This window comes from Rhineura floridana, chromosome 13 (assembly GCF_030035675.1).
Source record: "Rhineura floridana isolate rRhiFlo1 chromosome 13, rRhiFlo1.hap2, whole genome shotgun sequence".
Lineage (NCBI taxonomy): Eukaryota > Metazoa > Chordata > Lepidosauria > Squamata > Rhineuridae > Rhineura > Rhineura floridana.
In genome coordinates this window covers 17,280,039-17,296,807 of record NC_084492.1, presented here as the reverse complement: position 1 = coordinate 17,296,807, position 16,769 = coordinate 17,280,039, and the positions used below count along the sequence as shown (strand labels likewise).

Sequence of the window (16,769 nt, the reverse complement as noted above, 5' to 3'; positions counted from 1 at the left end):
GCTCTCAGATGACAGTTGCCACTTTTTCTCATTAAATGATGAAGAATGTATGTGGGGGTACTCCAGGAGAAAGTTTTGACACCATACTATATTTCATTTAGGAATTTGCAAAGATCAAATCCCTTGAGCATCTTTAAATGCTATTTTCTGACCATAAAGTTGGGTCCAAAGGTATGGAATCTGAATATTTCCCCATCTACCCCACTTCCTCTAAATCTTTTTTTGTACCAACAAATCCTGCATCTATCAGCTCTTGAGTTAAATCATTACTCCTTCAACACCCATCTCATCTCAGAATGGGAAGAAAAACATGCACACACGCCCCCAGAATATTGCATCTTCAGCAAAATCAAATCATTTTCTTAATTCACAGCATGTCCTGAAATCCTAGATATACACACACACACACACACACACACACATCCTTTCCTGAGGTACAGCTGTTTATCTCAGGAACATGCCCTCTCTGGTTGGCACTAATGAGATAGGGTGATTTATGGCATTGATATTACAATTCACATCTAGCAGGGGAAAAGGAAAAGGGTGGGGGTGGAGTTTCATAATTCTGAATGCTGTCGCAAGGCCTTCATTTACATTGGTACAAAATAGAAGGTGTTTCATGGAAGTTACTGAAGGCACAAAGTAGTAACATTGCTGGGAATTGTATTGAATCCACTTCGGCATCTTCAGCTAAAGAAATGGATGATCGCACACCACCGATTTCCTCCCACACTCAGCCACAAAAGCTTATGACACAGTTCCAATAAGCTATGGTGTTACTACAGCAATTTTGAAAGTTATTATTTATCCAGATATTATCTTCCCTCTCCGCCAGTTTTTTTTTTAAATAGAAATGTACTTTTATGTATTGCTTACATGTTTGACAGTGTGCCCTCATTAAAAAGAGCTATAATATCATTATAAAGACAAGGTAGCTGCAAACATTGCACATGATATATATTAATTTAGAGTCAGAAGGGGGCTTTGCCTCCTTGGAAACTTGTAAACCTTTTCCATTTGTGTTGAGAAATTGTTATACTCTTTAATGCATTTTGATTTTGTGAATAGCTTGGTGAAAGTCAATACAGAAACATGCACAAATCCCCAGGTATTTTTTTTTCTTTTTCCCCTTAGCTACAGAGATTGTAAATAGAATTACATCAAGGGAGGCATTTATTTGTTTAGCTAAATAAAATCAATACAAAAGATGACTTTTGCTTGCACATATGAATAAAGGTTCACAATTTTATTTTATTTTTTCTAATGAAGTACTGCATACTCATTGTAAATCTGGCTGAACAGGCCTGAATCTGTTGCTCTGAAATGAAATTTGCCATTGAACAACTCTCAGTTAATAAGCATTTTGTAAACTTCATTTTTTAAAATATTTGATGTTTTCAAAACCACATCTTCACCCCCTCCTTTACATTTCCCTCCACCACCACTCTCTTTATCCTTATATCCACAAGGAGTAGGTTAGACTGAGAGACAGTGAGGAATGGATGGCTTTAAAGGAAGCTTGTTGTTGTTATATGCCTTCAAGTCAATTATGACTTAGGCAACCCTATGAATCAGTCTGTCAATTGCTGTGAGGAACGTCTGTGTTGTGCCGCCAGGGAACACCTGCTGTCTTCATACTAAGGGTGGGCCAAACGATGTCCCCCTTAATCCGCTGCAAAAGTGGAGGGGGTTTTTCAAAGACTTTCTAGGGGAAGGTGGATAAATTTCTTTTTTTAAAAAAATGGGGGGGTTAACATAATTAGTGTAAGGCAGCCAAGGGTTGAACTAGTCTTATTTTTTAAAAAAACTGTCAAAGCTTTGTCACTGCTTCATGCACAAGAGCTGGAAAACGTACCAGCAGCTGGCATTGAAATGCTCACATTTCGGGTGAGCTGACTAGGAAAAGCACATGTCACTTAAATCACTGATCATGCACATGCGAGGCAGATAGCAAAAAGGGTCCTCCCATCCCTCACTTTCAGTCTCAAAGTTTAAGCAGTAGGAAACTTTCACTCTCAGTTGGAAGGGAAGGATCGTAGTTCAGTGGGAGAGCATCTGCCTTGCATCAGAAGGTCTCAGGTTCAGTCCCTGGCATCTCCAGGTAGGGCTGGGAGAGACACCTATCTGAAAGCCCAGAGAGCTGCTGCCAGTCAGTCTATACAATACTGAGTGAGATGGAGCAATGGTTTGACTCAGTATAAGGCAACTGCCTAGGATGAAGTTGTTGCTAAGGCCACATTCACACCATCCATTTATTCCACTATTAATCCACTTTAAACAGTCATGGCTTCCCACAAAGAATCCAGGGAAGTGTAGTTTGTGAAGGGTGCTGAGAGTTCTTAAGAGACCCCTGTTCCCCTCATAGAGTTCTCTGGGAAGAGGGATTGACTGTTCAACCACTCTGAGAATTGTAGCTCTGTTAGGGACCCAGGGCAGCTGATAGAAATCAGATGGATAGGTAAGGCCAGGTTCACATGGGAGCTAAAATCCATGTTGAATTTGAAGCTTTTCTCTTCGCGATAGAGTTCCACAGTTCACACATGTCCTTCCTCCCTACCTTCCAATTTGCTGTGTTGTTCACACACCTTCATCTTTAATAGTATCACTGTTTCCTTATGGTCCTGCCCCCCAATTTAAATGTTAACTCCTTCCAGAACATCCCCATTGCGAATCGAGAAGGGGTGGGTTTTTCAATTAATCTCACGCTAAGCCGGGAGACAGTGGGGGGTGCAACTGACACCAAATTACTTTTTTTCTGTTGTAAGTTTCATTTCCTCTTGACAAAGCCCCTTTTTGTGAATAAGGAGTGAACTGTTTATAGTGCACAGTGTGTATATTTTTGTCTTTGTGTGTGCGCGCACACAATCTCTTTGTGAATGAGACCTTAGTTGCAACAGGGCTTCTGCAGGAGCTTTGCCCGGGTTGTGTCCCAGCTGGAAAGTGTTAGATGAGGGAGTCAGGTTGACCCCCCTCTCCTTCCCCTCCAGAAAACCCATCAGGCCTGCCCTGCCGCATCCCACAGCAAGTCCTGCTCTCTGGGCTGCATCTCTTCCCTCCTCCTTGGGCTTTCACACTGGCTATAGGGAAGGCAGCCTTCACTGGCTGGCAGGACTGCTCGCCGCTGCCACCACCTCGAAGGAGAGGGGACAAGGGGCTGCTCACCCACCCATGCCCCAAGCACCAGCCCTAAATACCCGCCTGGTCTCTTCCCCACAAACTGGCACTGAGTGAAGCGGCTGCTCCTCCTCCTCCCCTTGGCAGAGAGAGGCACAAGGGAGAATAGCAGCGCAGTGCCCCTTCTCTCACTGCTCCTTGCTTCCCCCGCCCAGCTAGTAAAGTAAAATAGTAAGTAAACGGAGCATATAGCTGGTTTAAAGGACCAAGGAAGGAACTTGCTGGGGGGAAAGTGGGGGAAAGGAAGGCTAGAGTGACTGGAAGTTTGTTCGTCAGTGGCAGGAAACAAAATGATATCCATAGTGTAGGGGAGCGGAGAAAGGGAGGCAAACAACCCGTGCAGCCGAAAACAGCGGAGGAAAAAAAACACAGCAGATTGGCACCGAAGCAGGTGCGGATTTTCAAACCAATTTCGGATTTGTATCGCATCGATTTAATCCAGATTTAAAGGCAATAGCAGCTGAATGCACTTGCATTGGCAAAAACGTCATGCAAACAGTCTAAATTAAAAGGTTCTCCAAATAGTGCCAGATCTGCTTTAAGCCAGAATGTGATCAGGCCCTAAGTTCCAGACTGCACATTTGTCTGGGAGGTGTGGTTTGGTTAATTTCTATTGGATTTCCCAGAGAATGAATGGCTCAAGCATCCCCATCACCTTCCCTGTTCTCTGTGTGGCATAAGATATCTAACCTAGTTTTATGTTTTCTACTAATCCATCGCTATTGTTTACTGTGGACACCATCTATGTTGGCCAAAAGCTGAACTGCTCCTGCCCCTTTTCCTGTATTAGGAATGGCAGATGCAGTACCAGCAGGATACCTCAGTGGAATTATGTTTTGATGTCATCATATTTGATGTAAGAATGAGCAGACATTGTCTAATTGTTAGGAAAGTGTTACAAAAGTGTGATTTGTTATTATATTTTCATTGAAAGTTATTGTTGCTTTTTAATAATGTTATTACCTTATTTATTTTTTGAAAATTTATTTATTTATTTATTGCACTTGTATACCACCTCATAGCCGAAGTAAATTGTACTGTTTTTATTGATATGTATTTCTACATTTGTGTTTATGTTTTGTAAGCCACCTTGCAGGTCTTTTGGCCAAAAGGTGGAATAGAAATAAACCACCATAACCGTAACCATAACAACAATAACAACAACAATTTAATAATAATAATACATGCTGAAGCAGAATGCTGATGAAATGCAAAACAGTTGTGACTATTGTTGCCTCAGAACAATTGTCATTATAGTCTTTTACATAAATTCAGCACTAGGATTTAGTGAAGCCCCCTCAAAGCTCTAACTGCTGTACCATATCAGTATTTTCCACACTCTCTCTCTCTTTCTCGTTGTGTGTGGCCCATCAGAAATTGTAAGGCTTAATTTTCCAGTTTGGTTTCTTTTACAAGTAATGCATTAATAAAACAACTATATGAAAATGGACTAACATCAAAAAGCTTTCCTGGAGATCTTGCGGGGAGTTCTAAATCACCATTTTGTTTAATGCACTGTCGAAACAATTTACTGCAGCTCTTTCTTGTTAGTCAAGCTGGCTTCTGTGTTAAAGCTGCATAATGTACCTGCACATTCTCATTTGCAAGCTCTGCTTAGCTGTCAGATGAAAGTTGTTTTGTTAAAAACCAATGATGTCAATCCATAAAGCAGTCAATCTTTCTGTTTTTTGGAAGTATTTTGGCAGTAAAGGGTGATTTGTTAACCAGCTATTGTCCACAGGACAGTGTTCAAAGCAGGTGACATATTCACTTAATTAATCAATCAAAAGTGGTGTTTGTTGGAATAAGAACATCAGTTGCATCTTGTAGAAACAATAACAGCCCTACCCACTTAGTGTATTGACAGTATTATCAGCAGTTGCTATGAAATACAACACGGGCTGTCCAATAAATGTGATGGATCATCTAATTAACTCTTGATTCGCAGTAGCTTTGTAAAGATGCTACCTACTGATCTTGATGACAGCTTCTAACCTTCGTACTGAGAGGATGCAGCTAATTACTCCTTGGGCTATAATTCTGTTTCCTGATTCTCATTTTATCATTTTTTTTTCTCTTAGAAATTATAACATGATTGAGCTTCACAAATCCACTGGGGCTATAAAGCTGCTATTTGCGATGGATTGCGTAGATTGTGTTACAATGAATTCAGGCCAAACAAATGACTTTCAAGTAAATTTCAAGGCTGTCCATTTTGTAGGTTTTCCATTGATCGGAACACTGACCTCGAGAGGCAGTTCAACATTAATACGCAAGATGGAAGGATAACACTGGCAACCCCACTGGACAGAGAAACGAGCACGTGGCACAACATAACCATTGTAGCAACTGAAGACAGTAAGTAATTGTCCATTAGTACTTGTTTAGTTCTTCAACTGTTTTTTGTCATACATTCCCTTCATCTGGTGAAGGTTCAATAACAAAAAGAGTTATCAGGAATAATTATTCATAGCATAGGCTGTGACAGTCATTAAAAAGGAGTATCTACTGGGTCTGCTGTGCGCATGTGGGCAGCAAAAAAAAAAAGTGCTGGTTCTCCATACCAGTGAGTATCATCACTATATATACATAGTACCGGTGTCTCTTTTTTTAGCTCTCCATGCAAACCATTGTGTGCTGACACCTATGGCACCTTTATCAAGATATGAGTACTGGCACCTCAGTTTTTACCAAAAAAGCTCGCTCTATCTATCTATCTATCTATCTATCTATCTATCTATCTATCTATCTATCTATCTATCTATCTATCTATCTATCTATCTATCTATCTATCTATCTATCTATCTATCTGTCTGTCTGTCTGTCTGTCTGTCTGTCTGTCTGTCTGTCTGTCTGTCTGTCTGTCTGTCTGTCTGTCTGTCTGTCTGTCTGTCTGTCCACACACACAGTTGATGTTGCATGTGCATTCCTTTAAAAAAATTGCTTTATTGCACATGCATTCTTTAAACAAATATTGCTTTGTGAGATTTATCTTGGTTTGCGAAACCTAGATATGTACATCACCAAAAGAAAACTCATTTGGCAAGAAGGGAACAGCATGGGAAATCTCACAAAGCAATTTTTTAAAGGAATACATATTGCAGCGTCAGATAAGGGCTGACATTTTTACGGTCTTCTCTATGGTGGTGCCCTGTCTGTGAAATGTCTCCCCCCCTTACATCAGGGATGGGGAACCACCTATCAGTGGGCCAAGCCTGGTGCATCAGAGGTTCACATTTGTCCCATGAGATGAATTCCACCAAACCTCACCCACCTGCCCTACACCTGATGTCTAATGTCATTTTAAGTTGTATTGTTTTAACATTTTGATGTTTGCCGCCCTGGGCTCCTTTGGAAGGAAGGAGAGGATGCAAATTTAAAGAATAATAATAAAAAGTAATAATAATATGTGGGGCAAGCAGAGTCATGGCTGCCAGTGCACAATTAGGAGCCTTAAAGTACACTCCCAGTTGTGCATTGGCACAGTCAGCTGATGGGTGGTACAGCCAAACCCTGCTGGATCAGCTGTGAGACTGAATGGGTAATTTGCTTGCACAACCAATGCCTATGGAAAGCAGGCTTCAGCTTTACTGCCCATCAGCTGATGGGCAGTAAAGCCAAGCTTCAGGAACCTTAAAGTACCACACAGGGCTCTTTGCAAGCCCTTTGTGGTGCTTTGAAGTTCCAGCTTTGAGACTTCAAAGCATCATCCAGTCACCCAACATCATTGTGATATCAGGTGATTGACAGGTATCAAAATTTGGCTCGCAAGGCTATGTTTAGATAAGCATCTGGCCTGTGGAGCCAAAAAGTTCCCCATCCCTGCCTTGCAGGTATGACTGGTACTGAAGTTGCTATCATTTTGGTACCAGGTTAAGACTTACTTATTTACCCATATGTTTAAAATTTTGCAATTTGATTAGTATCTAACCTTCTCTGTTGTTTTTAGATGATTTGTTTCTGATGATGATGATGTATTTAAGTATGTGCTGTTGCTTGTTTTATTATTTGGTTGTTTTTATTTTGTGTTTGGTATCCCATCCTGGTATCTGTGTTGACAAAGGGCAGGCTGTAAATATGTTAAATAAATAAATGTATGTACCTCACTTATTTCCCCTGGGTATAAATAGGTTTTTTATGCATGGCTTATTTTGCCCATCCCCAACTTAAAAGTGTTGTGTACATACACAACGTCAGCAGTCTGTAGAAGATGCATTGCCAGGAATCCCTTTCTTGGTGGATGGTGAGTTCTTGGCTTTTTCTTGTAAGAAAGCATTGCACATCTTGCTTTTCTGTGGGTTATCTATGTGCTTTGCCAAGGAAACACATGGATTGCACAAATCAGGAAATGCTGATTGTAGGTAGTGATGACATCAAGTCCCATAATTCCTGGTTTGGGGATATGAATCTCGGTGTCTGCTAACACCCACTTCAAATATGAGGCACGTATTATGATCTGAGTATTGTTCTCCACTTTAGATATTAAGAGAAGATGTCAACTCCTCCCTCCGAATCTCCCTGCCATGTCTCCTTGGCACCCATCTGCCTTCTAAACATCAGTCCCAACTTCCCAGCAATTTGCTTAGCCAGAGAGTGCCCTGGCATACTGTAAGCCAGGTACTGAATAGGGTGAAGGAAAAAAAAGACAGAAAATATCTCTCCCTTCCCTTTCACTGCCACCACTGGTGCAGCAGCAGGAAGCAAGGTAACTGAGAATGAGATGGGGAAGTGATTTGGAGCCGAGCAGTTGGGCAGTTGCAAGGAGAGAGAGAGGCTTAAAGACTCACCAGGATGGCTGGAGGAAATGATTGGACCTTGTCATGCTCTTAATGACATCACGAGGGCATGATGGGGCCCAGGTGGCTTGTAATTGGGCTTGGGATAAACCAGGGTTGGAGAACAATAATTCAGTTTTCTCAAACTGCTTCAAGAGACATATTGGGAATGTTTGCTCTTTTGCAAACCATAGAATACTGAGGAATAAAGGGTGTGAAAGAGCATATTTGTTGTTTAGCTTCAGTTTGATAGCCATTCACAAAATGAGAGGAATTTAGAAGGATGTCCCAAGACCTATCTAGGGGAGAGTGCTGTCCTGCTTGTGGGCTTCCCATAGGCATCTGGTTAGCCACTGTGAGAGCAGGATGCTGGACTAGATGGGACTCACCAGGTCTCTTCTAATGATCTTATCTGACCCAAAGTAAAACGAATAAACAAAAACTGCAAAAACAAACAAACCCCTATTCCATATCTAACACTAATCTGATACCCAAATATCTTATCAAGATAAGCTGTCCTTTCAATCAGTTTTCCTCATTATTATATTAAATCCTATTAATTCAGTTTTTATTGAACTTTGAGTTTATATTCCAAGAAAGCTGAGACTGCTTTAATTTCTTTAGACATATCATGAGCTTGGATGAGCTTGGATTTGATAAAGTGAAAACAGTAGCATCATCATACAAAATTGTTACACAATGTCCCATAATTCCTTCTGTTCAAACTGATTATTGCCTTCAGTTTGGATACAATAGATATTCATTTGTGGTGGCAATCTATATCTTCCAGTCTATGCATATGGGTTGAAATGGGCCCTATACATGCATTTGAAAGTCTGACGAGAGCAGGAGTAGTCAACGTGGGGTCCTCCAGATGTTCTTGGATTACAACTTTCATCAGCCAACATCTGAAAGCTCCTCCTTGCCCACTGTATGAACATAGGAACCTCTCTGCCATAACAAGGGTCCCAATCTCATGGAGAGTTTTTACATGCATATGTTTGTACATGCATGGTAGGCCCTTCAAACGAATGTGTGTAGGTGGAACCTGTCAGCCCACCTCCTATGTGCACTCATTGTCTCTTATTTTAAGGTGTGAAAGGGACTCTTCTTGCTTACATAGGTTCTCTGAAGTGTAAGTTCTCTGTAATAAGTGATCAACTCTAGAAGAATGTCTTGTGTTAATGTTGCATTGTGATAATTACCCTTTGTGTTACTTGAGATAATTATTTTATCCCTGGCTGACTGCTGAAATGTATGAGATGACAATCTATTCTACTTGTTATTCTTTAAGAAAATCTATTCACACAAAAAAGAAAGACTTGTTTCATTCTTAAAGGTATTTTATGGGCCTATCTTTCTTTGTGACATAATTCAGTCTAAATGACACCTCATCTTGACCTGTGCTTTTAAGGTCTCTCTTCAATCCTCTCAAGGACTGTATCTCTGCCTTGTAAATAACATGACACAACAGGGTTTATTAATCCAAGGAATGAATTCCTGGTGTTTCATTGCTTATCAACTTAATAGTCAACTTCATGGATATTTGATATAGATGCTAGGTAAATAAACACATTTATTTTTATGAAAGATGCATTTCAAAAAGTGCAGCTAGTGCAAAGGGTGAAAATCGTAAAGTTTAAATAAATAAATAAATAAATAAATACAACCAACAACAAAACACAACTAACAGAGGTGGATGACAAAGGGATGTGGAATTTACATACTCCATTTGTGGATGCAAGAAATCAGAGGTAGGTGTCAACGGAGAAATCTTTCCAATCTGCAAGGCTCTCTGTGTAATAGATCAATAATGCATTAATTTCGATCAAAAGTCACTGTTCTCCAGTCTCTTCAAGGTATGAATCCACTTACACACACTTCACCCATAAATAAAGTTGTATGCATTTCTAATGCCTCAGCATGTTTTCTTTTTCAGGCCTTCACTCTTCATAAATCCAGTTTGGAAGGTTTTTAACCTCTCTCTCTTTTTTAAAGTAGATGTAAAAATAAATCTTCCAGACAAAAATGTATTAAATCAAATCTTGAAACAAACAAAAATGTGAAACCCTGTGACAACTGTTAAAGCACCCAGGATTTGTTTTCAAATTAAATATTTTTTTTAAAAAAAGATCAGTGTATGATTTGCTGAATACACATAAACTAGAGTCAAATAGTAATTATATTAAAGATTCCCATGGTAATGAGAAACCTCCTCAGAAAGAGCTGTAGCTCAGAAGTAGAGCATTTGCTTTGTATGCAGAAGGTCTCAAGTTCAGCCCCCAGTATTACACCCCGTTATAGGGCTGGGAAAGGCCCCTGCTCGAAATCCTAGAAAGATACTGCCAGTCAGGGTAGACCAGCCTTTCCCAACTAGTGGGCCATCAGACATTGTTGGACCACAACTCCCATCAGCCTCAGCCAGAATTGCCAATGGTCAGGAAAGATGGGAATGGTGGTCCAACAACATCTGGTGGCCCACTAGTTGGGAAACGCTGGGGTAGACAGTACTAAGCTAGATGGATCAATGGACTGACTAAGTATAAAGCAGCTTAATATGTTCCTGTGTCATCCAACTACGCCCCCCCACCAGACGGATGAACATCCACTCACACAATGGGCAATGCTCTACCTCTCTTCCCACCTATAGCTTCCTTCACACCCTCAAAAAATGATCCAGAGGATTGGGAACCCTTAAGAGCAGATTTTGGGGGAGGGCATGAGGATTGAGAAGAAGGACCATCCCATTGTATGAGTAGAAGGCTGCTCCATGTGACATGTGATGGACACTCCAAAGCCTGTACCACTTTCTCTATCTCTGCCTGCATATACACAGTTGCATATATAATATTTTGCTATGTTAGGACCAATGTGGATAATGCCTTTTGCTATCTTTGAAAGCAGGTGAGTTTGCTGTTCCCTTCCCTTTGGGGATGGAGTAGGGATGGGCAAGAAATTCAATTCGGTTCACCTTTCAAGCTGAATCTATCCAATTCACACTTTCTGAAACAATGTGAGAACTAAAACACAGCCATCCATTGAAATTTGCACTTATTCAAATTTTGCAGTGCAGTTCGCCAACCAGTGTTTACAAAAATGCATAAATTAGGAGATGTGCAGCAAAAAGAATATATGAATGAAAATAACATACAAAAATACGGCGAAAAAGTACTTAGAAAAATGTTTGCATTAGTCAAAACTGCCAACAAAAATGTGTTTATTAGGAGAAAATCACACTAAAATGCTGAAGAATTTTCAGGGATTTTTTTTTAAAAAAATAGCAAATTGCTGCAAAAATGTGAGAAACTGAATTTAAGATAGGAAAAAAATGAGAGAACCAAAACTGACAGATCTTTCCATCCCTGTGGTGAAGTGAGGCCACCAACTTGCCAGCATCATGTAGTGCTGCTGGTGCCTCACTGACAGTGGGCAGGGCCTCATTCTGTTTAAGGAGGGCCACCCAATACTCCCGCTGTCTTTTCCTTTGGTGCAGCCACTCTTCCTTGCTGTTGCTGATAGGAATTTCCAAGGATTTTTTAAAGTGGGCTTCAACTTGGCAGTAGGGATGGAAATATTTGTCCTTTTCGGTTCTCTCAGTGTCTCATTTTTCCAATGTTAAATCCAGTTCTCTACATTTCTGAAGCAATCTGTGATTTAAAAAAATCCTCTTGAAAATTCTCCACCATTTTAATGCAAATTTCTCCAAATAAACACATTTTTGTAGGCAGTTTTGACAAAGGTACACATTTCTGCAAGCCATTTCTCATCATATCATGCCTTTTTGCATGTTCTTTTCACCCATGTATTCATTTCTACACACACTTTCCACTATTATTTACAGTTTTGTAAATATTGTTTAGTTGCCGAACTGCATCACAAAATTCTAATAAATGCTAATTTCGAAGGCTGGCTGTGTTTCGCTTCTCCTATTGTTTTGGAAAGTATGAATTTGATAAATTCTGCTTGAAATGCAAACTGAAGTGAATTTCTCACCCATCTCTGCTTGGCGGTCAGAGCAAGCTTTTTTGTCTTCACCCATCTGTGTTTCCAATTGGCATATTAGGTGGGAAGTAGAGATGGAATTTTCTTAATATGTTGATGTTGCACTTATATACTTGGATTTTTTTTTCCACACTCCTTGATCTCAATGAGAAGCAAGGTTTTTTACTGCTTCTGTTAAAACTACAAACAGTTCTCGCATATTATATGCATCATTATGTGCATCATTATAACATTAATGCATTTATACACATAGACACTCCATGTTTCCTAATGTTACAACTAGAGATTTTCTAGAATTCTGCCCAGTTCAGATTTGGTGCCAAATTTTCCATTAATTCACTTATTCTCTATGGTTGCAGCTTGGATTTTTACGTAGCGATTTTCCATGACTATTTTCAAAATTTGATTTTTTTTAAAAAAATCACATCCAAAATATAGATACTAACAGTAATTTTATCAATATTTCCTTTCATTTATTGATATTTCCCTTCAAAATATTGCTATTTTCTTTCAAAATACAGATATTAATATCAATTTTTTTGAGGTGAAAGCAGCGGCTAGCAGGCCTAGAATGAACTTGTATCTATACCAGCCTATTAAGTCAACAGAATGTTTTTCAACCAACATCAGCCAACGGATCCCATCCCTAGTAACTACACATAAACAAATGCATATGAAAATATGTATAATCATATAAGTAAATGTATATATTAATATACATATACAATTGTTGCAAAAATATATTACTATGTGGAGCTTGCTTCTTTTATACATTTAATAAAAGACAATGCAGATATTTTTGTCTAATTTTGCATATTATTAGGCTTTTTTTAAAAAAATGCACTGACTATGCACAATTGACTCGGACATAAGCAAATGCTTGATGCAAGAGATAGTCCAATGTGAGCAAAGCTTGATTGGGTTGGAATCATCAAATTCTGCATCTAAATCCATTCCTCCTGCTTTCCCTTGCAGGTGTAGCTAGACATATCAAGGCCCGTGGGGGGGGAATCAGAAAATGGGGAGGGGGAATCTTTTTCCCATTTTTTTACCACCCCCCAAAATTAAAAAAATGGTTCCCCCCTGAATTTTCCTGTGGGTTTTTCTTGTCCCCTGCCCCTGGCCTTCACATCTGTAGATGTAGTGGGTAATGCAAACAACTAAGGGGTAACAAAATACTTTTGGCAAGGACCTTGTGGCACCTAAAGTATGAAGGGATGCCCAGTTGGCTCAAGAGGATGGGGAAGGGGCAGACTTTGGAATGGGCTGACATTTGTTTATTTAACACAATTTATATACCGCCTGATCTTGATAAACCTCAAAGTAGTTTACAAAAAAACCCACAACCCTAAAACATTAAAGAGGGTTGAAATGAAAATGGACTGCCTTCAAGTCAATCCCGACTTATGGCGACCCTATGAATAGGATTTTCATGGTAAGTGGTATGCAGAGGTGGTTTACCATTGCCTTCCTCTGAGGCTGAGAGGCAGTGACTGGCCCATGTTTTTAACTTTTTTTTTAAGACAGTTAAAAACAGATATTTAAAAACATTCAAAAATGAATTAAGATTAACTGTAAGCTTAAAAGAGAATTTAAAAGCATGTGAACTTTTGACATGTCTGGATAGACTTACCTACACAAATATGTTTTAAGTGGGCACCGGAAAGAGTACAGAGAAGGCACCTGCCTGATGTCAATAGGCAGGGAATTCCAAACTGTACGTGCTGCCACACAAAAAGATTGATTTCTTACAAGTCTAGAATGAGTCTTATGTGGCACCTGTAACAGTTTCAGTCTCTGTACTGTCAGTCACTTGCTGATCAGCAGTGACTGGGGTGGCGGGAAGGCACGCATAGGTCCCCTTGGCTGATAAGTGCTGATCTGTTTCTTTGGATCCACAGTGTGAACCAGGGTATTGTCACCCTGAATGATGCAGTGGGGTGGTGCTCCCCTATCACCCTGGACCTCTGCCAGTTGCTGCTGCTGCCTGTACTTGTTCGAGCTTGCTCTGCCTATCTGCAGATCCTTATTGCATTAATAAAGCGACTGTTTCATTATTCCAGCTTTCATTCTGGTGTGTGTGTGTGTAATAAATGGACTGCTTATAACTGATGGGCTTAATAGCTACCATTAAAATGATAAAGGGTGTGTGCTTGAGTGTGTGTGCGTCCGTGTGTGTGTGTTCCAAACATTTCCAATTTTGGTCATTCTGGCTGAGAGTGAAAAATTCGCAGCAGGACATTTCTAAATTTGTCTGGCAGGGGAAGACGCCAGAAGTTGTGAACAAAATTTTGCAGCTGCTGTAGAAAAGGGCAGAATCTCCACCCCCAATATTAAATTATATTTTTATGCTACATATCTGATCCAAAATGAGCAGTGGGTTTAAAATAAAAATAAAAGATTGGTAGTGGTTTGAGTCCTTATGGACTAAAAAATGAATGAAAAGACTTAAAAACCAACTTGCAATACTAAGGTTGTGATGTTATCCTATTAAAAAATCTGGGATAGAGCAGGGAAATTTGTTTCTCCAGAGATGTACTCCTTAAAGCAGTTTTGCTTGACCTGAATGAGATTCTGGGACGCTTTAAGTTTTGGATCGACCACACAACCATAAGGCATATGGATTTTCACAGGGAACAGAGATTTTGTTCTTATGAGAAAACTGTAGAGTTGATGGCTGGGGTTAAACCTGTTTTTTGTGTGTTCTTTCAAGTAAGACATTATATGATTTAAAAAAATCTGAGAGAAGCTGCTACGAAGGATAATAAGAAAGCTTTTCTTTAAATAAGTGAAAACAAAGGACATGCTTTCAAAAAGCTACCGCTACTTTGAGAAAATTAGGAATGATAAGCATGACAAAGACTTATCAGAGACACCATGCTTCTTTGATAAAAAGGAAGGACCATCACTCAATGGTAGAGCATCTGCTTTGCATGCAGAAGGTCCCAGGTTCAATCCCCAGCATCTCCAGGTAGGGCTGGTATTAGGGCTGTATATGGGATTCAGCCAAGTCCCCAGCCAAATTGGGCCACATCAGAAGCATTTCAGCCTCAGCTGAGTTGGGATGAGATAGCCCCAGATCTCTATGGACCAGGTTGGGCAGCCCAGAGTGTTCCGGGGCTATCAGGGGGTGGAGTGTCAGGCAGAAAGGAAAGGCAGGCATGTGCAAGAAGGAGAAACCAGGAAAAGGAGGCACCTCTTTGGAGGAGAAGGTAGGTGCATTTACTAACCCCACCTCTCCTCCTTCTTGCTAGGCCTCCTCTTGTTCCTTCCCCCCGAAGCAACACCACACAGTATCCAAGCACTGCACAGTGCCTGTTGCTCCTCCTTTACCAGTGGTTTCCCTGCATGCAGAGAAGCCCCTTGCAAAGAAGCAGCATTTCACAGGATGGAATCCTCCTGCTTTTCAGCTGGTAAGGAGGAGGATTAGTCTTGCATGGTGCATGTTGTGGCTCGTTCACCTGATCTCAGTCAGGATCAGGGGAGAAGGAGACACAGTGCCTCCTTTTTGACCTGACCCCCTCCCAACCATATTTTAAAATCCTATTTTAAGTTAAAATAAGGTTTTAAAAACCCTTATCCCCCCTTCCAATTGCTTTGATGATGGATCTGGGACAGGGCATGAGGTCCCTTGGTCAGGACAGGACTGATTGACCCTCCCCTGGGACCCACAGATCAGGGCCATAAGCAGTAGGTGGGATAAACTCCTGTCTGAAATCCTGGAAAGCTGCTGCCAGTCAGTGTAGACAATCTCAGTTGGATGGATCAATGGCCTGACTCCATATAAGGCAGCTTCCTGTGTTCCTATGTTCTGAACACCAGTTTCTGGGGAACAACAGTGAGATGGCTATTGCCCTTGTGTCCTACTTGTAGACTTTCCAGAGGTGCCTGGTTCTAGAGTGATGTTCTACAAGTGCTAGAAGAAAGCTGATGTCTTTATCAGAAGTGATCTGTTTTCAGGATTTGTCTGGCGCACATTGAAATCCTTCCCTAGTTATAGAATTTCCAGTCTAATTCAGAGGGGAGGGGGAGATAGCAACACTTGCCATTTTCTTCTCTGCAGTCTGGCCAATATTATTTGAGGGTGACTGGCTCAATCCATATGGACTCAAGGTATATTTGTGAATACACAAGAAACTCATCATAGAGAATATATCTTAAATGTAAGAGAGAGTGTGTGTAGAAAATAAGCTATTACTTCTAGAACCATTGAGATTTATCAAATTGTTTTGCAAAACCATCTTTTGTATGGACTAGGAATGGGCGACAATTTTGATTCAGTTCGCATTTCAAGCAGAATCTATCAAGTTCACAATTTCCGAAATAATATGAGAAACGAAACACAGCCATTCTTTGGAATTAGCACTTATCTGAATTTTGCAATGCAGTTTGCCAACCAACCAATGCTTATGAAAATGCATATACATGTATTTGGGGGAAGTGTGCATAAAAATGAATATATGTGAAAATGATATGAAAAATTCATTATATGACAAGAAATTATTATAAGAATATTATGAGAAATGTACAGATATGTGCACATTAGAAAACTCCTTAAACAAATGTGTTGGAGAAATTCGCACTAAAATGCTGGAGAATTTTCATGAGGATTTAAAAAAAAATTGTAAATTTCTGCAGAACGTGAAGAACTTAATTTAAGACTGGAAAAATGAGAAACTGAGAGATTTGATATTGACAGATTTTTCCCATCCCTAGTATGAACTAAGGAAAGTGTATAACTAATAAGCACATATCAGTCATGAGTGCCTACATGTTGTTCCTATTAATATGTGTTATCTCTGTGTCATTCCATAAGAA

At 40.1% G+C, this 16,769-nt stretch overlaps 1 protein-coding gene across 9 annotated transcripts in view; it reads left to right on the top strand.

Annotated features, from left to right (window-relative positions):
• The window catches only part of CDH8 (cadherin 8), a 414,305-nt gene that overhangs the window by 287,134 nt on the left and 110,402 nt on the right, over positions 1-16,769 (top strand). For all 9 annotated transcript variants that reach the window (XM_061593588.1, XM_061593592.1, XM_061593591.1 and 6 more), the window contains one exon: positions 5,396-5,532. In XM_061593588.1, the coding sequence (XP_061449572.1) occupies positions 5,396-5,532 (137 nt within the window). The remainder of the gene's footprint in view (positions 1-5,395; positions 5,533-16,769) is intronic.